We start from the raw sequence: 25,569 nt of genomic DNA, 5'->3' as shown, positions 1-25,569 counted from the left end.
GACGGATTTCCCTCCAAATAGCTTTTGAGGAAAGGTTACCTGGCTGCAACTGCTCCCTAAAATATTATTGGCACATGTCATACTTGTACCTAGCCCTGGGTCCTGGACTCAGTGATGTTGATTAACATTGATTTGGCCGATCTAACCTGGGCAGGCATCTGAGGCAAGCATAAAATGGGTTCCAATGGTAATTTAGCCACACATCTAAGCCTGCTTTTGCTGTTGTCCAAATCAGTCATCCGCTGTTAGGTGTTTTCCCTTGGTGAGCTACTACTGGACAAGTGGTTTGTTGTCCACCAGAGCACCTGATGATGTTGGAACCCTTTCTTTTGCCATCAAGGAAGACTGTCTCTTCTCTGACTGTAAGAAAGAAAATCCAGATATGCCACAGTGTGTCTACCCAAAGGGTATATACTCTTCTTCACCACCTACACCACATACTTCAACTGAGTGTCACCTATTTTTACCAATTCTAGATTAGTACCCCCCTCCCCATTTATCTGATGCTTCTAACTTCAGGGAAACACCTGAGTGGGAGGTAAAGCAACTGGTGCTACTGACTTTCAAGAACCAGATAAAATCAGCAACAAGAAAAAAAGCTGCTACTATCTGTTCTTTCTGCAGAAAAGCTATGAAGGACACAGTTGAAACACTTTTGGGCACTTTCTAAATCATTTGTTGTGTGCTTTTAAAATCATGCACACTTCTGGATTCATTGCTAGTTGAATATGGACAGGATACTTTCTCTGTTCCATAGCCCCAAAGCCCTGGTACCATATGAATTTTATGACATGTGCTTTTGTCAATTATGGTCACTAAAAAAAAAGTCATCTTGCATCCTAGAGGACTGTTGTGGTTGGGGCTAGTACTCCACTAAAAGTGGCCATCTGCTCAGGGTTTACTCATTTTTATCATTGGCGGTTAATGGGACATAAGATATTTTAATCATTTAGACAATATTAATAGGCTTAGGTGGAATGACAAGCCCACAGCATGCTTTTTTATAGCATTAGTGGAGAACTCAATGGTCTGGATACAGTTGAACTTCTCTAATCACACTCCACCTACCTAAATTCTTCCTAATTCCAGCATTTGCTCTTCAGATTTCATGCCCCACTGACCATGTTTTGAATAGCTCCACTGCTTCAGAGGGCCAGCATGGTTGTGTGGGAGGAGGCAGTTTCTCTCTATAGATGGACATTGGGTCATCAACATGAGCTAGAGAATGTGCTTGGAGTCACCAGCCAGCCAAGCTGGTGAATGACTAGCTGCCCTCCCACTTTCTGTAGCTCCTGACTGTAAGAACTGAAACCAGTGTGAGTTTGGGTTGGTTAAACTGATAGCTGCCCATCTGGCAAGGCTTTTCATTTCCAAGAGGGAAAGCTAAATGAGAATGAATGCAGCTCAGGCAAAGCCCTTGTTAAACTGATTTCAGCTGCTTCATTAAAAGGACATCTTGCATACTGACAGCACTCTGTGGCACAATCTCATGTTCCAGACATGAAGCTTGATAGAAGTGCTTCTGAGAAGCTAGTCTACTTCCTCAATCCATCTTTAAGGACCTTCTTTAAAAGTGACTAGGGCTGAAGGTAGTAGAGCATTTGTTTAACGTGTGAGGCTCTGGGTTCATTTCCTGCCACCAAACCCCAAAAATGACAGTGTTCCATTCTCATTCCTTATCTGTTTAGGTTACATGCCAAGCCTCCCTATGGATGCCCAAAACCCAGCTAGTCCCAAACCCTACATATACACTGGGTTTCCCTCTATATGCACCTATGATGTAATTTTGGGGGTTGGTAATGGGGTGTGAGTTGAGAGTCTTGTACTTGCTACCAAGACACTGTTCTACTTTGAGCAACACTTCCTTTTTTTTTCTTGAGGTTACTTTTTAGGTAGGGTCTTGAATTTTTTAACAGGGCTGACCTCAAATAAAGATCCTCCTACCTACTGCCTCATGCTTATGTACCTAGGATGACAGGCCATCCCTGGCTTGTTTTTATTGTGACTGGATCTCACTAACTGTTCCCCAGTCTGAGCTTGAGCTGTGATCGTCCATCTCTGCCTCCTGAGCAGCTGGAATTATAGGCATGAGCCATAGTGTCCAGCCCTATGATATAATTTATAAATTAGGCACAATAAGAAACTAAAGGCAATAATTAATGATAAAACAATAAATATAAACTAATAAAAATGCTAGTGTCACTACTTTTGCAATTTGTGACCATTATTAAGTACAATACAAGTTACTTGAACACAAGCATTTTGATATTGGAACTGTCAATCTGATAGCTAAGACAGCTACCAAGTGACTCATATACAGTGTGGATACACCAAACAAAAGCAGTGATTCTCATCCTAAGAAGGAGGGAGTGGTGATAGTCTGAGATTTCATCATACTACTCAAAACAATTTGCAGTTGCTAGAATTTTCCATTTAATAGCTTTGGACTGTAGTTTACTGCAGGTAATTGAAACCACAGGGAAAAAAATCTATAGTGATAGAAACAAAAAAAAAAGCTGTAGTGTTTTTGTTTTATTTTTTGTTTGTTTGTTTTCGCCGGTCATGGGGCCTGAACTCTGGGCCTGGGCACTGTCCCTCAGCTCTTCAGCTCAAGGCTAGCACTCTACCACTCGAGTCATAGTGCCATTTCTGGCTTTTTCTGCTTATATGGTGCTGAGGAATCGAACCCAGGGCCTCATGCATGCAAGGCAAGCACTCTACCACTGAGCCACCTTCCCAGCCCAAGCTGTAGCGTTAAGAGTACTATGTACCTCAAAAAGTTTTTTAAATGGCCAGGCATCAGTGATTCAGGCCTGTACTCCTAGCTACTCAGGAGGCTGAGATCTGAGAGTCAAGGTTCTAAACCAGCCCAAGGAGACAAATATTGAAGACATCTCCAATTAGTCAACAAAAAGCTGGAACTGGAGATATGGCTCAAGTGGTAGAGTGCCAGCAGTGAATGGAAATGCTGAGCAAGAGTCCAAGTTCCTGAGTTCAAGCCCCAGTAGTAGTACCTGCACATGTGTGTGTGCATGCACACACATGTGTGTGTTTAAACATACATTGTGTTTAAAACACAATGTGTTTAAATGAACCCATACAGACTGGTAGCAGTCCTGTACTTTATCTAAATAATAAATAATGATGATTACTTAGTTCAACAGGGTGAAATGTAATGTGCTCTCTATGTTTGCAGGCTGCAGCTGGGTAGTGAATGCACTGAATCCCCTTGTGGCATACTTGACTTTGCTCCATTTCTAACAGGACACGTCCAGGTCCCAAAATGAAGGTAATTTGTTTGCCCAGAAGTCTCCTTTTATGATGGAAGAAGGAGTTCTCTTGGTTTTAAATCAAAGTCGGAGTTGGCACCTCATTATATTAAAAATATTAAATCAAAAGCAGTACTTCATTGCTATAAAGTACAAATGCATACCAGCTGCATATAACCATTAAGAACACACAGCTGTTTTAATGATGACTATAAAGAAATTTTAATTGAATCAGGCATGGTGTCTCACACTGTAATCCCAGCAACTTGGGAGGCACAGTAGGAGGATTATGGTTTGAGGCCAGCCTAGCAAAAAGTTAAGGAGCCATACCCCTCATTTGAATAAAAAAAGCCAGAGATGATGACACTTATCTGTAATCCTAGCTAAGTGAAGTGTAGGTAGGAGGATCACAGTCGGAGGCTGGCCCTGAGCAAAAATAGGAAACCCTGTCTGAGAAATAACTAAAAGCAGAATGTGTCTCAAATACTAGTGTCTGCCTAGCAAAGCCCTGAGTTCAAACCCCGACACCATTAAAAAAGAATGTAATAGAATGTTGGATGGCAATTTCTGATCTAGTCTAAAACTTAGTTTATTTCTGAATTTTGACTTGGCTGGGCAACAGCAAAGTCTTAATTTCCCCAGAGGAAAGGGGAGATGTTACTCATTCTATTTTATGACAATAGGTACTCTAGACCTAGATTGTAAGAAGTCAGTGAAGTCACAATCTTCTGAACCAAAGACTCAAGGCTTACAAAAAAGTTCAGCAGGAGAAAGCTTCCTTCCCACGGGCTGAAGCTCCTGCTAACCCACTGCGGGTCTTTGGTTGCCATTCTGGATGTAACACATTGTTTTTTAGGTTTCTTCTCCAGCTTTTAAAATAGTATCTATTTAAACACAAACACACATGTGGGTTTTAGATTCCATCTTTATGAAACTTGGAACATTGCTAATAGAACCCCAGGATCTCACAGGATAATATGTAAACCATTGCCAGAGCCCCCAGCGTCACAAGTTATTTTGAGGGCCTTTGGGAAGGAGTTATTTGATGAAACGACAGCCTTTTTTTTTTTTGGCCTTTTCCTCCCAAATGTCAGACTCAATGTGATCCATCAATATTTATTGAGTGCCTGTGCCCCTAGAGGCATAGCAGCGTGCTTGGTTTCAGAATGAAGGTCATATAATTTTGTAAGACAAATTAACAACCCAGTCTAGATTAAGATTTGGGAGGGGGCATAGAAGTTTGGTTTCAGAAAAAAGTCCTTGGGCCTAGGCTTCAGGCAACAGTGGCTTGTGTTTATAGAATCTCACTAAATAGCTTTTACCTCAGAGTGACATTAGAGCATAGTTCTAACTGCCTCTGTTGGGGAATTGCTTTTATTGGGGGGGGAGGGTCGGTCATGGGGCTTGAAACTCTGAGCCTGGGCGCTGTCCCTGAGCTCTTCAGCTCAAGGTGAGCACTCTGCCAGTTAAGCCTCAGTGCCACTTCCAATCTTCTGGTGGTTTACTGGAGATAACAGTCTCACAGACTTTCCTGGCCAGGCTAGGGTTGAACCACAATCCTCAGATCTCAGCCTCCTGAGTAGCTAGGATTACAGGTGTGAGCCAGTGGGTGCCTGATGGGAATAGCTTTTGTGGGGGGAAGGGGAGTCTTCAACATGTCAGCCTCATACACAGCCCCACACTGAGCAAAATTATGATTCTATTGAGTAAGGAACGGATTCATTTTCTTCCCATAACTTGGCAGTTTTGATCCTGAGCAGGAATGCAAGGCAACTGGATAAGTACATGGTCTCTAGCAAATTGGCTTCTGAACTTGGAGAATGGCCTCTGGTGGTTCCTATAAAGCTAAGAGGTACCAGACCCTTCCAGTGACCAGGATAGAGAAGGGGCACAGACGGAGACTACCATTTGCTCTTAGAGACTGCCTGAAAGGGAAGCTTGCAGTAAGTTATTCATGGTGACACAGTTTTCTTAGGAGGAGAGAATGCTGAGCAAGCCTCAAAGACAGAAAGGGAGAACAGTCACTTTTCGAATCACAGGCTACATAGGAAGGGCAAGAAGGCAGTATTAAGTTGGAATACTATAAAAGAGGAAGAAATCCTGGCACATAATCAAATGTTTAAATCACATTTGAACTGACAGAATGTTGCTGAGAGTTACAGCCATTGCCTGAACATTGGTGGATTTGAAGCTAGGAATCATACTAGTGTATATTTCCATTTAAGTGGTATTTGGGGATGATCTAAGTATATACAGTATACACAGTGGATTTGTGCATTGCTGCATAGAAGATACGGGCTGGCCAGGCAGCTGGATGGAGCAATCATGTTTTTTCTCCACTCCCACATATCCTGGCAGCATGAAAGGGTAATAAGACTGGAAAGAGTGGGAAACCTCATCTTTTTTGAAGTCGGTGCTGGTTTTTATTAATACAAACATTTCCCTAGACTTTCTGTACTTCAAATATCCAAATGTATTCAAAAGAAATCATGACTGAGGTTGTTTCCACCACACTTCTATAGAATTCGGCAGTGGCTTCTTCCTCAGAACTGTGGTCAGAGACAAAAGTGAGTGGCCTTAGTGGTCTGTGTGTACTAAGGCAGATTTGATTCTTGTTGGATTGTCTAGTGTATCTACAGATCCATGGTACGAATGAATGTGTAGCTCAGGTTGGCCTAAAACTCGAGATCTTTTAGCCACAGCTGTTTGGGTGTTATTATAGCCATGGCTATAATCAGCCAGTTGGTCAAATATAGGATAGGATTGCTTATATAGGTAGATAAGTCTAGGTGGCCCCTTCACCTCCATTTGGTTCTGCTCCACTCCAACATAATGAAGGTCAAATATCCATTGTTAATAACCTGTTTTCTCGAAGGTTATATGGCAGGTCTAGTGAGAAGGATGAACAGTGCACTTGAATGTGAAAACAAAACTTTATTTCCCTTTTTGCAAACATTTTCTTTTATTGAGGTGAAATTCATATGATATACAATTGATCACTTCAGAATGTACAATTCCAGTGCATTTGCCGTGCTATAAACCACCAGCTCTTCTTGCAAAACATACGCATCACTTCACAAATACACACCATACCCAAAAAGAGGACATGCCCCATACTCCAAGCCCGACCCCTAAATCACGTGAAGTCTTCTGTCTCTGGTTTTGCCTGCTCTGGACAGATATTAATGGACTTATAGAATATATGACCTGGGCTGGGAAGGTGGCTCAGTGGTAGAGCGCTTGCCTTGCATGCCTGAGGCCCTGGATTCGATTCCTCAGCACCACATAAGCAAAAAGAAAAAAGCCGGAAGTGGTGCTGTGGCACAAGTGGTAGAGCGCTAGCCTTGAGCCGAAGAGCTGAGGGACAGTGCCCAGGCCCGAGTTCAGGCCCCACGACCGGACCCAAAAAAATAAAATAAAATAAATAGTATATGACCTTTTGTATAAAACTTCATTGTACAGTGTTTTCAAGGTTACAGCATGTTTTAGGACTATGCACCTGTTTTTATTTTTGCCAGTCCTGGACTTGAACTCAGGGCCTAAGTGGTGTCCCTGAGCTCTTTTGCTCAAGGCTAGTGCTCTGACACTTGAGCCACAGATCCACTTCTGGCTTTTTAGTGGTTAATTGGAGATAAGATTCTCATGGATTTGCAGGTGTGCATGCTAGTCCTGCAGCTTGAATTCAGGGCCTGGGTGCTGCCCCTGAGCTTTTTCTGCTCAAGGCTAGCACCCTACCAATTGAGCCATAGCTCTACTTCCGGATTTTCTGGTCCTTAGAGACAAGTGTCTCACTGAGTTTCTTCCCTGGGCTGGCTTCAAACTATGATCCTGAGACCTCAGCCTCCTGAGATGCTAGGATTTCAGGCACAAGCCACCTGTGTCTGGCTCATTATATTTTACAATGTATTTACCCATTCTAAGGACATCCGGTGTTTCTACTTTTTGGCTCTTAGCAACAATTTCACTATAAACAGTCCTGTATAAATTCTGTGTGGACAAAAGCCTTCATTTCTTGTAGGATTACTAAGTCATATAGTTCAGCTGTGTTTTAACATTTGAAAAATCACTAAACTGTTTTCCAAAGTGGTTACACAATTTTATACTCCTTCCAGCAATGTACACAGGATCTTTGTTCTCATCTTCTCCATGATTTCCTTTTCTCACATTAAATCCACCTCAGTAGCTATGATCTTATATCATATCAATATGTGTCACTGTTATGGTCTGGTAAGTGTCTTAGTTAAAGTCTTAGTCCCCAGTTCATGGCACTGTTGCGAAGAAGGGAACCTTTAAGGGGTGGCCATAATGAAGCAAAGTCCAGTTACTAGGGAGCATGCCCTTAAAGGACATATGAAACCAAGGCTCCTTTCCTGTCTTTGTTTTCCAGATGTTATGAGGTAAGCAGCTTCCCTATCCACTCACTCCCACTATGATGTGCTGCCTCACTACAGGCCCTAAACTATCTGAAAATAAAACTTCCAAACTGTGAGCCAAAATAAGCACTTCCTTCTAGAAGTTTAAGATCTTGAGTATTTGTTACATTAACAGAAAGTGAATATACTCATTGTGGATTTAATTAGCATTTCTTTAATGACTAAGAATGTTAAACACTAATTCATGTGTTTATTAGCTGATTATGTATCTTACTTGGAGCAATAGCTACTCAAATTCCTTGTCCCGTTTTTAACTGGATTACCTTTTTGCTGTTGTGTTTTAAGTCTTCTTCATATAGTAAGAATATTGTCATAAGAAATGTGACTTAATAAATTAAGATTGAGATAAGATACTGATTTGATCTCTGTTATAAGTTTCCTTAGAATTTCTTTTATTTTTGTGAACATACTGTACAGAGGGGTTACAATTACATGGGCAGGATAATGCGTACATTTCTTATCAAGCATTGCAGCCTCCTCCTTTGTTTAACCTTCACATCCCTTCCCAGCCTCCCCCCCAATCCCCCAAGTTTCCTTAGAATTTCTATTTCTTCTTGGGTGAGTTTTAATAATTTTTGTTTCGAGGAATCTGTTCAATTTCATCACAATTATCAAATTTATTGAACTACAATTGTTTATGTTACCTTTTTTATTTTCTAAGGTTTTTTTATAATATCCCTGCTTTCACATCTGATTTTAATTGTGTTTTTTTTAAATTAATTTAGCTGAAGATCAAAGAAAAAACTATTTGTTTCACTGATTCTGTTTTTTCTATTATCTTTTACATATGCCTCTGTTCTAATCTGTATTTCTTCCTTTTGGCTTAGTTTGTGTTTCTTTTTTCTCATCCCTTAAATTTCATGCTTCAAGGAGAAAGTTTATCGGGCTTAATTTAGGGATCTTATTTCAGATTCTTCTCTTTTAATGTAGGTATTTTCAAGCTATAAATTTACCTCTAAACACTGCTTTCACAGTATCCTGTAAGTTCTAATATGTTGTGGGGTTTTTTCTTTTTAGTCATGAGGCTTGAACTCTGGACCTGGGTGCTGTCCCTCAGCTCTTCAGCTCAAGGCTAGCACTCTACCACTTGAGCCACAGTGCCACTTCCGGCTTTTTTCTTTTTGCTTATGTGGTGCTGAGGAATCGAACCCAGAGCCTCAGGTATGCAAGGCAAGCACTCTACCACTGAGCCACCTTCCTAGCCCCTGTTGGTTCTTTTAGATTAGATCAGTTGTCTAATTTCCAGATAGTTGCTGATTTCCCAGTTACTTCTGTTATCGATTTATAACTTTATTCCATTTGATTGTAGAATATGCTTTGTATGATTCCATTCTTTAAAAAGTTTTTGAGAATTGTTTTTTGTTTTGTTTTTGTTTTGTCGGTTGTGGGGCTTGAACTCTGGGCCTGGGCACTGACAATCAGCTCTTCAGCTCAAGGTGAGTGTTCTACCACTTGAGCCACAGTGCCACTTCTGGCTTTCTGGTGGTTTATTGGAGATAAGAGTCTCACAGATGCTCCTGCCCCAGCTGGCTTTGAACTGCGATCCTCAGATCTCAGCCTCCTGAGCAGCAAGAATTACAGGCATGAGCCTCTGGCTCCCGGCTCTTGAGAATTTTTTTTATGGCTTAACACATGATCTATCTTTTGGAGAATTGTATATTCTTCTGTGGTCTGTATATGTTGTAAATATGTCTGGTTGATCTAGTGTTAAGTCCCCTGGTTCATTATTAATCTTCTGCTTATTTGTTTTATCCCTTACATTGTAGGTCACTGAGGTTTCTAACTATAATTGTGGAACTATTTCCCTCTTAAATTCCATCAATGATTGTTTCATATACCTTACAGATATGTTGTTCTGTGCATACATATTTCTAATTATTATATCTTTTAAATGAATTAATCATCAATAAAAATGTCCTTTACTTCTTGGTATAATATATTTTTGGTGCCAGTCCTGGGGCTTGAACTCAGGGCCTGGGCACTATCCCTGAGCTTCTTTTGCTCAAGGCTAGCACTCTACTATGTGAGCTTCAGCTTTTTTGAGTAATTTATTGGACATAAAAGTCTCATGGACTTTTCTGTGTCATCTGGCTTCAAACCACAATTCTCAGATCTCAGCCCCCTGAGTAGCTGGATTACAGGTGTGAGACACCAGCAATGGGCAATAGTTTTTGACAGAAAGATCTATTGCATTTGATATCATCTTACCACCACCTCAGCTTTATTTTTGCCACTGTTTCAATGGATTGTTTTCATTCTTTCAAGTTAAAACATATTCGTGTCTTTTGGACTGAATGGGCATGCAATTTTGATTTTTTAAAAACCATTCTGCCAGTATTTACCTTTTAGTTGTTGAGTTTAATTTGCTTATCTTTAAAGTAATTGCTAATAATTAAGGACTGACTTAATTATTAATTGTGCTGTTTTCTATATATCTTATATCATTTTGCTTCTTAATTTATACAATGGTGCCTTTTTGTGATTGATGTGTATCATACCCATTTGATTCACTCTTCATTTCTTTATATTTTAAAGTTATTTTCTTCATAGAGATTTTTAGTTTACATTTTAAATGTATAACAGTCTACTTTGGTTACTTTCTTTACCATTTTCCATTCAAGTAAACTTTATTTTTTAGAGTGGTTTCAGGTTCACAGCAAATTTGAATAGAAAGTATGAAAAATCCCTCCACACGTAATCTCTGCTATGTCTCACACCAGAATGATACATCTGCTACAACTGGTAAACCTCCATTATCACATCCTTATCATCCCACATTAGGGTATTAATATCTTAGTATTGTACACATACATACAATGGGTTATGAAATGTATCTACCATCATAATTTCATAGAGAATAATTTTGCTGCCTTAATAATTCTGTGCTTAGCCTAGTCATCTCTTCCTCATCCAAATACCCAGAGACCAATGACTTTGATTAACCTTTTGAAATAACAACAGTCAACATTTATTGAGTGCTTACTATGAACAAAGAACATTTTAATAGCCTACAGAAATTATCATTCTATTGAGATCCAAGAAGTTGTCACTTAGCCAAGGCCACTTAGCTAGAAAGTGGCAAAGTCATGATTCAAACCAAGTTTGTAAGCTCTGGAGGCTGAATTTTTACCATTTGCTCTGTGTTTTGATGAGGATGAGGGTGGTGATTATGGTGGTTATGATAGGAGTGATGGTAGTGGTGGTGTTTAACATTGATGGAAGCAGTGCTTATAATGTTTTGCCAGGCACCGTGTCAAGCATCTTCAGTATTTTATTTACTGCTTATTGTTGTTATCTGACACATGAGCAAACTGAGGCTCAGTTGAGCTTAGAAAACCTCTCTCAAATGCACAGAACCTACTGAATGAAGGCTAGTGACTATCACTGAAAACTTATTACCCCTCCACTCTCTCTCTCTCTAGGGCTAGAGATAACCAACCTATATGTAGGCCTAGGTCTATTCCTGAAAGCTGATTAGTTGGTTTGGTTTTTGCAATTCAAAATACAGTGGCTTACCCTGATATTATATGGGTGTTTCTTTTATAAGAGCACATATTAAGGTCTGATGACAGTGCTGTCCCATGAGCAGGGCAAACTCTGCCCTTAGCTGTCCAGCCTTGGTTACTGTTTTTCTAGTCAGGGGAGGACTGCCCTCAGGCTTCTGGGTGCATGAGTATTGCTCAGAAATAGCCCCCTAATCGGCCTCATCAGCTTTGAAGGAGGCCACAGCAGGAGGGGCCTAAGTAGGCCAACACTTTAACCTAGTTACGTGAGGGCAGCTGTAATCTGGGCTGATCATGTCTTGCTAAGCACTCTAGGGGAAAATTTCCAAAAGCAGTTTCTTGCATCCAAGTATCCCTGGATCATAGTACAGATACTCCTTTCTTTTTCTAGAAGAGCATGGCCTAAAGGTTACAAGGGCCAAGCTTCATTAGCAAGGCCGCCAAGACTGAGGGAAGGCTGGCTGCAGTTTCCACTTACAATGGAGAACTCCTGGCTTGGGCTTCCTGCCCTAAGCCAAAGTGCTGCTTTTCCTTGAAAGGCCCCTGACTCACTTACTCCACCTTGTTTGCAGAAGCAAGGAAATCATCGCCTTCCTGTGTGGGGTCCTGACAGCCACTCACATCAAACTAACAGGTTCTGGACTGGCTGGGCTTTGCTGCCTTTGTGCCCCTACTGCCATCCGCTCACCTCATATCTAGCAATACCTAGCTTTAAAAGTTCCTGGGGGAATCAGCCTGAGCTGTCTGGCCAGACTGTGGTTGGGAAATAAAGAAAGCAGAGTTGTTGGAGCTGGCTTGGCCTGGCCTGTCTGGCTCCTTTCCTGTCTTTTGGCATGATGGGCTTCCTTATGCAGGTGCATTCTCTCTCTTTACTCTCATGTCCCACAAACCATCTGTCTCATGAGACAGCTCAACAAAGTGGGCCCCCTCTAGGCAGGAAATAGAAAGTATGCCTCTCGTAATCTTCCACAGAGGACAGAGTTAGGTTTGTGTTTTTTTTGTTCTTTGAGACAGGGTCTCCCTGAGTGGCCCAGGTTCACCTTGAACACTTCATTCTCCTGCCTGACCCTTTTGAGTGCTAGGATTATAGGCATTTAACCACCATCACACCCTTTTAGAACAGTGTTCAAATGAGGTCAGTTTGTAATTTTTTTTCCCAGAGGCGTTTCCTAGGGGAAGATGAGGAAGAGTCCAAGTTAACAATTCTAGTAATCCATCAGCTCTAAGCTTAGGTCATAAGATGCCCCTTATTTTATATACCACTGAAAGAGAAACACATTACTGATTAAGCTGTCATGACACTGACTATAAAGTTTATCCAAATTTTAGAGATGTTAAGACATGAAAGAAACATACATCTTAAAACCAAAAATTTACCACTTCTCCCCCCCTCCCCCAAGGACATATGGCATATCAGGGCACAAAGTTGAATACAACCAAAGCCCCAGCAAGCGTCTGCTCTAAGAACATGTTTGGTAAGCTTGGTGTGTGAAAATCAGGGGCCCTTGTACTAGACTGACTTTATAAAGTCCCTCAGACCTCATCCCATTGGATTTGGCCCAGCTACCTGTGGAGCAGGCAGGGCCTGAGGAATTTAGTACCATTTTCCAAATAGAGACCAGAGAGCTCTCATTTGGCCAAGAGCAGTGGGGACTAAGAAAGGGAGAATCAAGGGAGCAGAGTTCCCTGACTTATACAGAACAGCCACTATCGTAAGTGGCTTTTAAAAACTTCCCTGATGAAACAGATATGACTGGAGGTGTCTTAGGTGAAACAAAGGAAGGCCAGAGAGCCACCCACTCTGCTCACATAGATCTACCATTCCCAGAAAGGGCCTCTAAGACATCTCCCATAACCCCTGAGGTGCTGAGGAACAACTTCTAACCCTCTGGAGAATGTCTTATTCTTGTCCTATCAAGATGTCATTTTTCATACCTTTCAGTGTGTCATAACTGTTTCATTTTGGACAAAAGCACTGATGTAGATGGCCAGGTCAAAGATATGACTCAGAGTCTGTAAGCTTAAAGTAAGAGCAAAAAAAGGGGGGGGAAAGTTTGGGATTATGATCTTGGGTGAGGCCTGGGCATTAAGATTCTAAACTCTTTTTCAGATGACAACGGCAACAGTTATAAGCTTGTATTACCAGAGGTGTGGTGACCTGGCCCTGCATGTTTATTTTACATGGGGCACAATGCTAGAGAGCTCAAGTCTTTCTAAAAATGCAATAGCCGAGAGCTCAGAGCTCCTGAGCATGAGAGAAAGAAATGCTGAAGACAAGGCAAAGGTAGAGACCTCTGTAGCTTTCTGGGAAGGATTCGTGGGGTGGAGAACCAGCAAGGGAACTGGTGGGTGGCACACAAGTGGGGCTGGAGTTATATGGTTATATGGTAGACGAGATCTGTGGCTCATGCTATTGCCCCTGTTACTTGGCAGTGATATATTAAGACAGGATACATCCTCATCACTGAGCCTACGTTGTGAAATGCCATGGTTCCTGACTGGCTGTCACACAGGAAGGGCAGGACTGAAATTAGGGAGTCAGCCACAGAGAACATCCATTGCCAAAATGAATGATCTCTGATATTTTTCTATCTAGGAGGCTCAAAAGTCCCTGTGTCCAGTGGCTCAGATACCAGCAGTGAGGAATTTCAATGCTAGGCAGAATTTTAATTGGGGGCAGAGTAAGGGTAGGCAGTCACAGGAGTCTTTAAATTTGGATAAGGTCTTGCCTGTTGCCAAAGTTAGGGAACCACATATATCCGATGGATAAACCATTCTATTTGTCAAATTGGTATCTGTGGGTTTTTCTGCTCCTTTGCTGGCCCTAGCAAACCAAGCCAAATAAAAAACTCACTAGTAACCTGGTTATTATCATTCTAAGCTGCTTGCTACCCTACAAAGAGGTGAGGGACAAAGTCCATGAACTGGTGAGGCTTCTACCCTGTCAACTCTGGCCACGTGTGGTGGTGTATGCCTATAAGCACATCACTCAAGAGGTTGAGACAGGAGGATCATGAATGCAAGGCCAGCCTGGGCTACATAGCAACGTTCAAGCCAATGTGAGCAACAAAACCAGACCCTGTCTTTAAAAAAAGCCAGGAAGTGCAAGTATGATTCAAGTGGTAGTACAGCAGCCTTGAGCAGAAAAGCCAATTAAGAACATGAGACCCTGAGTTCAAGCTACAGTACTAGGGTGCACACACACACACACACACACACACACACACACAGAGCCATAAAAGACAGTTGCTGATGGTTACCACCTGTAGTCCCAGCTACTTAGCAGGCTGAGATCTGAGGATCATGGTTCAAAGGCAGCCTGAGCAAGAAAGTCCATGAAACTCTTATCTCCAATAAAACACTTGAAGGCTGGAGTAGAGCTGTGGCTTAAGTGGTAGAATGCTACTCCTGAGCAAAAAGAAGCTCAGGGACAGAGCCCAGGCCCTGAGTTCAAGCCCCAGGACCAGCATACCCAGAAAAAGCAAAAAAAAAAATTCTACCTACATAGTATTCCCTGGAGAAGAAGTGAGGTCACCTGGATGTGAATATACTGCTACCAAGGTGATAGAACTATCACCCCTTAGCCAGAGGGCTGGAGAAAGGTTGGGCGGGCTTACTGCCCGCCCCTCTCACAAAAGCACCTCCTGGCCCAAAATAGCAATTACATAGAGCCCAGAAGAAAAGCAGGAAATATGTCATGAGAGGAAAAAAATATGGCATGAGAGGAAAAACAATAACATCCCAGGCATACACAAGAGAATTCAAGGGAAAAGCAATGGCTTATGTCTTCCTTGGTGACAATGAAATCTCCAACCACTTTTCATGACTCAGGTAGATTCTCGGTTGCTGAGTACCTTTATCTGGCCTACAGTGGATCCTGAGGATCAAACCAAGAGCACTGGGCATGATAAGCACTGGCTCCACATCTGAGCCACACTTCATGGTCTTCACACAATACTTTTATGAAACAAATACCTTAGACCTTGAATCAGAGACCATCTTTCCCTCAAGGACTCAAGACAGATAGAGCCCAGCCGTGAGAGACCTAAGGAGGCAAATGGCGCTTATAGGGAGCACTGGGTGCTTTAAGAGCACCTGCACAAAATGGTCAGCATTGGAGCTGAGACTAGGATGGAGATGGAGAATGGGAAACTGAGAGAAATGAAACAGTTCAAAGGCTAAGTAAACAAAGGAGTTACAAAGTAGTGAACAGGGTTGGAGCAAGAGGGCTCCATGCAGGCTTCTTTGGAGGAGTGTGGGAGTAAGAAAGGAAGCTAAAACTACCCATAGCCTGTGCTCTAGCCTCCATATGAGAAGCTCAGATTAGTGAGGAAGTCAGATTTGCATTAGAAAGGCTGGGACATGCAGGAGGCAGACCAAACTATAGGAGGAATGGACCACAGGACAGAAGCCCCAGTCTTAGGGAGGGATGGCAGTGGCCTTTGGCAGGCCTCTCTCTTAAAAAGGAAATGCTGTGAAGGCCAGAAATAAACTTCCCTCATTAAGTCTTTAGTAGCTTCTTTCTCCTACCCTCTCCCACCTATTCTTGTCTGGCCCCTCATGCCGAGACCACTATACCCCCAGCCTCTGACTCTGTCTTGACACTGTGAAGGGTCTTTCCCATGGCCTTGACTCCTCTGCTTTGCAGTCATAGATTTCACCTTCTCTATGCCTTCTACATTACTCCCTGGCTCTCCTGCAGTTTCTCTTAAGAGTGGGGTCCCTTCCCTAGCAATTCCAGAAAAGGAAGGAGTAAGGCACACAGAGCATGGAGTCTAACAAAACTCCTTTCCATCTGTAGCTCCTCCATTTCTAGTGAGCCTAAGTGGAATCTGTGTTTCCTAGTCAAACGGACATTAATTAGCAGTCAACTCTGGGAACAGAGCATCCATGGTCGCTGTGGAGGGAATGTGTGGAGAAAGGACAGAATACCATTCCTGGCACAGATGGAAGTATGGATGAGCAGATGGAGATCCTGGGGTACCAAGTGATGAATGGCTTTTCTCAAGCTGGTACTTTCTAGACCATGTTTACAGGGCCACTCCTGGCAAATGGGAAGATCCACCCACCCTGACTGCCCTATGGCTTGCTGTGTCTGATCTAGAAGCTGCAGCAACTGGCAAAAGATGGAGTGGGACCTCTATGTGGTTGGAAGGCAATTGGTACTATGGGCAGTCTTGGGAAAGCAGGGCTCACTTCCCTGAAGGAAAGGATAATCTTGCTCACACCCTTCCCAGCCCCCCAGCACACACTGGCAAGGAGGATACTCAGGGGCTGTGGGCCTGAAAGCAACATATTTGGTTTCAAAGTTGTCCTCTTGACCTCAGTCATGAAATGTGGCCCAAAACACCATGGGGCCTAGAGAGCCCAAAAATAACCTGCTGAGCCACTGGCAACCCATAGCGAGTAGGCAGAGCATTCAAACAACCATACTGCTCCTGGGGCCAAGCCACTCTTTGAGGGTCCTCCATGGTGTATAAGGCCAACAAACAACCCCTTTTGTTTACTTATCAGGCCTTCTGAGACGGAGCTGGGAAGCAAGGCCAGGACTCTTGCATGTTTTCATAACAGTGAGTGAAGAGAACATTGTCATAGAATGTCCCACGGTGACTGTTTCTTTTCATTCAGGGATATTCGGCAACAGAAACATCTGAGACTAAAATGCTAAGTCCACAAATGAAGGACCATTTATTTCCAAAGGTGAATGCAGAGAGCACTTTCATACAATCAAAGATTTTTACAAAACAGAGAAAACACATTACAAAATACCCGAAGAAGAGAGCAAACTGGGTGGGAGGGGGGCATAGAGCACCCAAGAACAAGACTGACAAAGAATACCTAGGTCTAGGGGCATTAGAGACTGGTTCTGATGGGAGCCACTGTCTGGAGGGAGGAAGGTACAGAGGGTGGTTGGCCCAGGGTACAGCCATCCCAGCTTGGGGAAATAAGGACTGGGGGCAGGCAAGAGGGACAGAGGCATTGCCAGTGTCCCAGTAGGAATAATTATACATCAGCCTATCTAGTTCCTTTAGCTACAATTCTATCCATGGAAATGAAGAAACCTTTCACCACGAAAACAACACTGACACGCAAAGTAAGCAAAAGTTTCCAAAGTAAATCTCTGCTTGAAATGACTTTTGTGTTGTTGGGTTTTTATGTCATGGTGGGGGTGGGGTTGGGTTGTTTGGTACCAAACCACTTTAGAAAAGTGTCCCAGAAAAGAGCAATTGCAAGTGACTGGGTTGTCCTGAGCACGAATCAGCTTATTCTATCTATGTACAGAAGAGAAGGCTGAGTCCTTTCACCAATGTCCACCTCAATGAATGCAGGGCAGCAGGGAGGAAACCCCATACCAGTCTGGAGCATTGCCAAGGACCCACAGGCTCATGAAAGACCAAAGGCAATACCACTACCTTGTCCTACCATACCTTCCCCAAACCTTCCATGTAGGTAAAACTATGAAGGAGTTCCTCTTTTGAACAGTGTAGATAACACTGGAGAGTCTTTGTGGCAGAACAGGACATTCTGCCTCCTAGGAGCCCAGCTAACCAAGCCCAGGAAACTGACCAAGCCAGTTCTGGTGCAGAGAGCCCTGCCACTACTGTGAAATCTATGGGGGGAGTGTGATCATGACTGTCACAGGACACTGAATCATTAATAATCACATTATTTCTAAACCCTGGTGAAGGCTACTTCAAAACAGATGGTATAACAGCTAGGCTAAGGTCTTGTAGGGCACAGGGCACCAATAGTTTAGGTGAGTGCTAGAAGTCCACCGAGACAGAGAAAGGGATGTTGTGGCTTCAGAACTTCTGTAGTGCCTCATAGGCTGGCAGAGGAACATGTCACCATGCCTCTGGGAGGATGCTAGGCAAGGTCTTGGGCATAAGAAACCAAATACTAGGGTGAGAAAGACTTTAAGTAGGCGTGACCATCTCTCTGCCATTCAGAATGAAGCTGTAAGTTGGCCAGCTCAGGAGATTGTGCTCATTGGCCCAGATCATTGACCACAGCTGCCCAGGGGCATATGAGAGCACTCCTTTCCATTCCTGTGGTTGTCTGAAAGGAAACTGGCCACTTCTATGAATACTCTCTCACACACTGAGCCATCACACACTGGCAGATGGCAGATGGCAGATGGAAACAGGGCTGAGGTGGTTTGAGAACAGCCTTGGTACTGGCAGGAAAACCCTCAGGAATCGGGAAGCCAGGGACCATTGGTCCCCTCAGTGTGCAAACTGTGGTTCCCCCTTGCTCCTGTACCAGAGCCAGGAGTAGAATGCTTGTTGGACAAATAGGGGGGCCATCCCTAAGGCAAGCTTCCATGTGTCTGGCCAGGTTATCTCTTTTCACACGGACTTGGCCCAGGGTAAGAGTGAACCTCAGAGCACTTTGGATGCTCGCTGCTTCCCAACACCCCTAAATCCAGGCCGACTCACTCTGGAGCCTGGGGAAGGGGTACGCTATCTGTTCCTTCAGCTTCCTTGTTTGGGATCCAACCTGTCCTCCTGCATCTCCCCAAAGTATCTGACTTTGGCCTGGCCATCTCAGGAAACATGGCTTTCCTTTTTTCTCTCTTGTTCACTAGAAAGTAGCTGCCAGGATGGGGGTACTGAGCTGTAGCCAGGGCAAAGGCAAGATTTTGGAGGCATGACAGTAAGAGAAAGTCTCATGACTAGCCATCTGTGTTGTGCCACTGAGATGAGGAAGAAGAGAAGACCTATACCCCAACACCACCAGGGCATTCTGGAGCTGGTCCCCAGCTCAGACATGGATACTCTACCTGTAGAAGCTCCATATTTTTGCAGAGGTCAGGCCAGGATCCCAGGGGGTCATCTTCCCAACCTCTCCTACAGAGGGCCAGGGTTTATTGCAGTCTTACACACAATTCTTCCCCAATTGGACCTACAGGCTACAGCCTGATAGGAAGGTCAGTCAAATATAGCTACTCAAGAGGTACCTCCTCTGGCAGGCAGTCAGTCCTAGGGAGAGAGGCACTAAGAAAAGCTTGGCAAGGCCCTTAGAGAAGACAGAAAATCCAAGTGTCACAGCCCAATTTGTTCAAGGCAAGGCCAAGGACACATGATGTTCTCTTTTCCTCTCCCCGTGCCCTTGGGTGAATTGCTTCAATGCCAGTAGATCTTGGCTCCACAGTTTCCTCCATGGGTTTCTACTTACTCAGAGATTTGTACAGCTACTGCCTCCGATAGGTCCGTTTCTAAAATTGTGCCACTGATCACCAAAGTTCAATCTATATCTAACATTGGCACTGGTCGAGGGCAACTGGGTAGTCACTGAATGAACTTTTCTAGTCTTAAACAGATCTGTTCCTAGTAGAAGTCCATCTCCCTTCTTGAGGTCCATGTATAATTGAGTGAAAAGTCCCCTCTTTCAGAGTACTTGATACTCCCTCCTCTACTTGTAGGAACTATAGTCCCTTTGGAGTTCCCTTTCACTCTAGATGTGGGCCTTGGGGGAAGATCAAGTAGGAGGTATGGGGTGACCACCCCTGTGTTGAATCTAGCTGCATTGAAGAAACATGGCCCTAGGGAAACAACAGGCAAGAGTTATAGCCTCCCAAACCAGAGTGTGGCCATACCCTGTAAGACCCTATAGAGCCTATGCAACCTTCCAGAATAGGGCCCTGATGAAAGAATTACCCCAACTCAGACATACAAAACCATACAAACACAAAAGAAAAGTAAGTCCACGCCTCAATCCTAGCACACGCTTCCTTGAAGCTGCTTCTGAGACACAGACAGAAGAAAGACGAGTGGAGGGTCACATGCCTATTATCACCATGAACATGGAACATGATTTGAATCACAGTTTGCTCAAGTTATCACTTGCTTTGATTAATTTACTTTTGACACTCACTTTTCATTGGGATATGTTCAGTTCTCAGCTTTCGTGGGCAGTTGTTAGGGTCCTGCCTGGTGTGGCATATATGGTTTGTTTCCTTTTTGCTTTAGATTTGCCAATGCAACAGATCTCTAAACCCCTCAATGGGATCTCAAACGTGGGGTGCATGACATTCTCACTTCCCACTCTAGGCAGTGTTTTGATGGAGCAAGGCTGAGGGGCTCCCTGCTTTTGAATCATGGGACAGTAGTGGGAAGAATCTGGCCAATTCTATTTTGGCCATGAGCTGGGAAATCCCTTCACTCTGGACTTGCTGCTGGTATATAAACAAGGCCTCAGTCCCCTTAGGATGGGGACTGTGCTGGAGACAAAAGGGGATCCCAGCAAGAGACTGGAGGTCCCTGGCAGTGGAGAAATGAATGCCAACTAAACTTGTCACTTGGATGCTGGAAGAATTACTGCTTGTTGTTCCCTGTTTCCTCAACCAGCTGTTGTTAAAGCACCAACAAGCAGGGTGAGGGAGCCAAGACTACTACCTCCCTGTGTAAGGCCACTCAGAGCAGAGCAGGAAGACAGAGCCAAGGAGAGGGAAGGGGGGGGGAAGACCTAGCCCCTAGCACCATGCCTAGGCACAAGGAGACATCCTAGAGGGATAGGAGCTGGGGAAGGAAGAATGATGGAAGAAAGGGACAGAGAGGAAGAAAAAAAAGAAATACACCAAACATCCTACTGCCCTCTCCAATGATTTCATCAAGGACTGAGTGTTTTCCAAGTCAAGTCAGGATTTGCTTCCTTAGGGAGGAAAAAAAAACACCAAAAAACCAAACCAAACCAAAACCAAAACCAAGCACCTTCAGTCTATTTTCTTGGCTGGAAGCCGGAGCAAATCCAGCAGATATTTACACAAGGGCCCAGCCATGTATGAGAACAGGATGACCAGCTTCCCGTGGGTCATGGTCATGAGAGTCTGGTGTCCCGAGGCCCAGATGCGATACCAGGGGCCGTAGAATGGGTCTGAGATGGCCGGACACAGCATGTTGTTCAAATTCACTTCGGTGACCTGCAGGGACAAGGGAGGGAGAGTGAGCGTTCGCCATCCTTTGGCTTCTCTGGTTTCTGCCAGTTCAGCCATCTCTACCTAGTGGGGGACTAGACAAGGCGGGATTGACCAATCTCCACCTGTTCATAAAGAGATTTCTGTGCCCTAGGTTTGCTGAGTGGGCTGAGACTAAAGCCTTTTGGAGGTGTTGACTGGGTTGTCTGATGGAAAAGCCGTTAGGTTTGGCTCCGTCTTGCTTTCCGGTGGGGGAGAGGGGGTGGGCTCCGAGACCTTCTCCATTCCTAAGAATCACTATGTACCTAGTCCCTGGAGAGACATTATGGGATAAAAGAGCAGTTAACAACATGGTCCCTGCCTCCACATCCTGTCAGTCCATCAAGTGGGGATGGTTATTTACTGTATCTGACCTCAAAGCAGATGGTGCCCACAAGCTTTTCATGCCATGGGGAGGTCTGAGGAGCAGATGTGATGGACAGAATGGGGCCAAATATTGAGAGGTTCCATGAGGGACGTAGCACCTAAATGGAATCATGAAATGAATGGAGTGGGGTGACTGGAGCCATCCCTAAAGGAGGCATAGCTGGAGCATAGTATTTATGGTAACATGAGCCACTGATGCCTCTGGAATCCAGGTTATCAGTGGGGTCCAGCAAGAGGTAAGGAGGGGTGTATGCAGGTTTGAGTCACATTGAGCCCTTCCATAAGCATGGCAAGCATCGATGCTATTGGCAAGGAACTCAGACCACTTCTGGCCAACCAGAGCAGAGCCCTTCACCAGGGTGAAGAAGAGAAAGTGACCACTTCCACAAAGGACAGTGGTTACACACTCCCATCATGCAAAGTCGCGCAAGGCTCCACATGGCTGATGCTATATTAATGCCACCTACATAGAACCAGACATGCCACTCTGCCCCTGAAGATGGCCAAGCCACCTGCTTTCCAGCACCCTTCAAGCCTTTACATGTTAAAGACAAGTCCTTACCACCTCTCAGGGAGTCAGGCTGCACTTGGACACCATGTTATCATGAGGTAGAAAGCGCTTTGCCCTCAAAGGTGAGGTGACCCATCCAGAGCAGTGGTGGAGCCAGGATTTGAACTTGGGTCTCCTGACCCCATGCTCAGTCCTGATCTCTATGCCACTGGCATACATCTTCATAATATCGGCGATTTGGGGCTTTGGATAACTCAAACATTCTCCATGCTCCAGGCAGTTCAAAACCCCACAGAATTTCATGCTTGTTCCCCAACACCACGTTTTACTGGCCATACTGCTTAGGGCAGTGCCTGCTAAGGGATGTAGGAGAAGGCTCAAAATGGACCCAAGGTCAGAGCTTCCCCATGAAGTATACAGCAAACCACTGCCTTATTGCAGCTCAGTATTTCCAACCCAAGTGGCCATGATTGAAAAGCATTCTTGCCTCTCCAAGGATGGAAGAACAGCCATTATTGAAGTATTCAAAAACTCTTTGGAGAGCCCAAAGCTGTGGATCATAAATCAGCATCCCAGACACAACAATCTGACATCCTGGCCTTTCACATCTTGTATTTTCAAAACAAAATGATACACTAGCGCCAACTGGGATTATCAAGATTTATGGAGAATTGCAAACAGAGGGGAGAGAAGGGGCTATAACCAAACTTACCAGGCCGAGGATCTGTAGGAAGCTGAAGTGGTAAAAGAACATGAGGCCAGTTGAAAGAAGAGCCCACCGGAAGCTGCTGAGGGGCTCTGGGGTATAAGCACCTGGAGGAAGAGCAGAGATGGTGAGATAGGAGGAAGTTACATACTTCTTTGCCCACACAGAGAGCAAGGGTTGAAGTCACAGCTGCAATCTGCTCATGGCTCCTTTCAATCCATCAGTAACTGCTACTATGAGAGCCTCATTGGGTACATGAGGCCACCTCTTCCTGTGTTCTGCTAGTCCATGCTAGGCCATTACAAAGAGAAGATTTTTGATTATAAAAGTAATACATGCTCATTAAAGGTACTGTAGAATGTTACAAAGTAGGAAGAAGAGAGGAAAAGTAGAAAAAAATCCCCAATATTCTACTATTGGAATACAAGCCCTGCTAACACATGAGTGTGTCTGCATGCTAGTTATGCCTCAGGATTTTCCTTTCTTTTTTAAAATTGATACTTGGGATCACACTGCTTGTAAAATCATGTAGTTTTCATTAATACAGTTTTGATCCGGTGACATTGAGGTTGTATATTATAATAACTAGGAATGTGAACTTTATTATTTTGAGGGAACTGTGGCTTGAAATCAGGGCCTGACCGCTGTCCCTGAACTTTTTCTTCGCTCAAGGCTGGTGCTCTACCAGCTCCATTTTTGGCTTTTTCTTGCTTGGGCTGGCTTTGAACCATGATCCTCAGATCTCAGTTTCCTGAGTAGCTAGGATTACAGGTGAAAGCCAGCAGCACCTAGCTGGAATGCAAACTTTGAAATTAGACAGATTTGGGTTCAAATTGGCTCATTTGACTGCGGAAAAACTCCCCAAGTCCCAGTTTCCCAAAGGTCTGGACCAGGGAGCACGTTCAATGATTGTTAGATGTCTTATGTCCATTATGCTTCAAGTAGAATATCATTTCCCAGCCACTGAATATCTCCTTCCCAGGAACCACTGAGACAGCTGCATTCCCTCCATCACCGCTGGGAACCACCATTCTGGAGGCCTGGCTGTACTCCTGAGCTTACAGAGCAGGGATAAGGTTTAAAGTGTACTATCACTCTAAACATAGACTTGAGGTGGTTATCTGAGGAAGTTAGAGACCTGGAGCTAATTCATCCCAAGGAAGCAGGGTGACATCATATCCTAGAGCAGTGTTTTCAATTCACCTGCGCATCCTATAGTTATTAAGTACAATAGTCTGAAGTAAGCCCCCTGCAATCTAGACTCACAACAATGATTACAATACAGTGGAGCTGGGTGTTGACTGACGTCTGTGACACATGTTACAGAAAGACAAAATTCAGCTTGAGGGGGGCACAGAGCAAGAGATGTATCTTGGTGGAAGTAATATTACAACAGAATCATGAAGGACAAATGGGACTTCAAGAAGAGCCTTCCAATGCAGCCGCCTGTATACAGGTAGAAATGAGTTGAGGCCATCCCAAAAAGAAGAGGTAAGAATTCAGTGGGGCCACAGAAGAGAGCAGAAGGCACATGGGTGAGACACGGGGGTTGCCAGGGCTGCTCTGCCCCTGGATGGGCCTTGTGGGATCATAGAAATCATGCTGAGGGCCTTGGGCTTCATGACATACAGCAGGATTGTGAGCTCACCTCAAATCTAAGCAGGTGATAAGAAGCAGGGACATGACCAGAGTGTAAGAGACACGGATGAATATGAACACTGGCAAACCAGAAAACCCAGAACCCTTCTAAGAGGCAGCTACCACTCACCTCCACCAATCACTGCCCTGCAAAACTGCAGAACAAGAGGTGCTTAGTTTTATTGTTGTGTTGTTTTGATTTGTTTTTTTTCAAGAGAAACTAGAAATATGAACTTTTATATGGAATTTCCTTTTTTTTTAATGTCAGCAACTAATTCCAAATATTTTAAGAATGTTCAGTAGACCAAACAAAATATATCTTCTGGATGGATTTCAGCCCTTGGGTGGCCAGCTTTCAGCTGTACTGTAGAGCAAAGAAGACAGCAAGTGGCAGATGAGTGCTGGGCTCACACATGTGCTTGTATAAGATCACCCTACACAAATGTGCAGAGGATGGCTGGAGCAAGAGAGAGTAGAGGTCCAGTGGCAAAAAGATAGATACAGGAACCTGGAGAGAACAAAATTGCTTCTAAAGACAAGAGCAGAGAGTAAAGCAAGGAGAAAATCACCAATATGGTACAAGGCTGGATGTTGAGAGTAAGGAAGAGGAATCACAGACTTTCTCAGGGCCTTGGCTTGACCCTCACTGGGTTAGTGATACCCTTCCTTGCAATGGAGAAGAGGCAAAGGCAGATTGCAGCTAGAGGTAGGGAAATGGTGAAGTCCACTTTAAACACGTTGAATTGAGGTGTGTGTAGAAGAATGTCCATGTGAAAATGTGCCTATGGTGTCCCGTAGGAAACAGGGTGCAATGAATGTGTAGGGACTGGAACCTGACCAACTTTAGGACCTTGAGAAATCTCAGTCTTTCTTGAAATCACCTTTACTCATCGACAAAATGGAACAGTACTACCTAATTCACAGGATTGTTGATCAGACGAGATACTAGGTTACAGTGACATGGGATTTAACAAATGCTGATAATAGGTCATGGTGTATCTGGGATTTAATGGATTTTGATTATTTTTATAATGTGAGTCACAAACTCAATGAAGAGGATGAAGTGAACATCTAGATGTGGATGATGCAGCACACAGTGGTAAACAAAATCATGGGAACTTTTGTACTCTGATATTGGAAGAAGGCCAGGTATACAACACCAAAGTA

The 25,569-nt window shown here is 43.9% G+C and overlaps 1 protein-coding gene across 4 annotated transcripts in view; it reads right to left on the bottom strand.

Annotated features, from left to right (window-relative positions):
- Positions 1 to 19,981: 19,981 nt before the first annotated feature.
- Positions 19,982 to 25,569, bottom strand: part of Tmem164 (transmembrane protein 164) — a 172,254-nt gene continuing 166,666 nt past the window's right edge. For all 4 annotated transcript variants that reach the window (XM_013025885.1, XM_013025887.1, XM_013025886.1 and 1 more), the window contains 2 exons: positions 22,771 to 22,871; positions 19,982 to 21,127 (listed from right to left, as the gene is read on the bottom strand). In XM_013025885.1, coding sequence (XP_012881339.1) covers positions 20,921 to 21,127; positions 22,771 to 22,871 — 308 coding nt within the window. In that variant the 3' untranslated portion in view covers positions 19,982 to 20,920. The remainder of the gene's footprint in view (positions 21,128 to 22,770; positions 22,872 to 25,569) is intronic.

This window comes from Dipodomys ordii, unplaced genomic scaffold, assembly GCF_000151885.1.
Source record: "Dipodomys ordii isolate 6190 unplaced genomic scaffold, Dord_2.0 Scaffold88, whole genome shotgun sequence".
NCBI classification, from domain to species: Eukaryota; Metazoa; Chordata; class Mammalia; order Rodentia; family Heteromyidae; genus Dipodomys; species Dipodomys ordii.
Note: the sequence above shows the minus strand (reverse complement) of the source record. Positions and strands in the feature narration are given on the sequence as shown.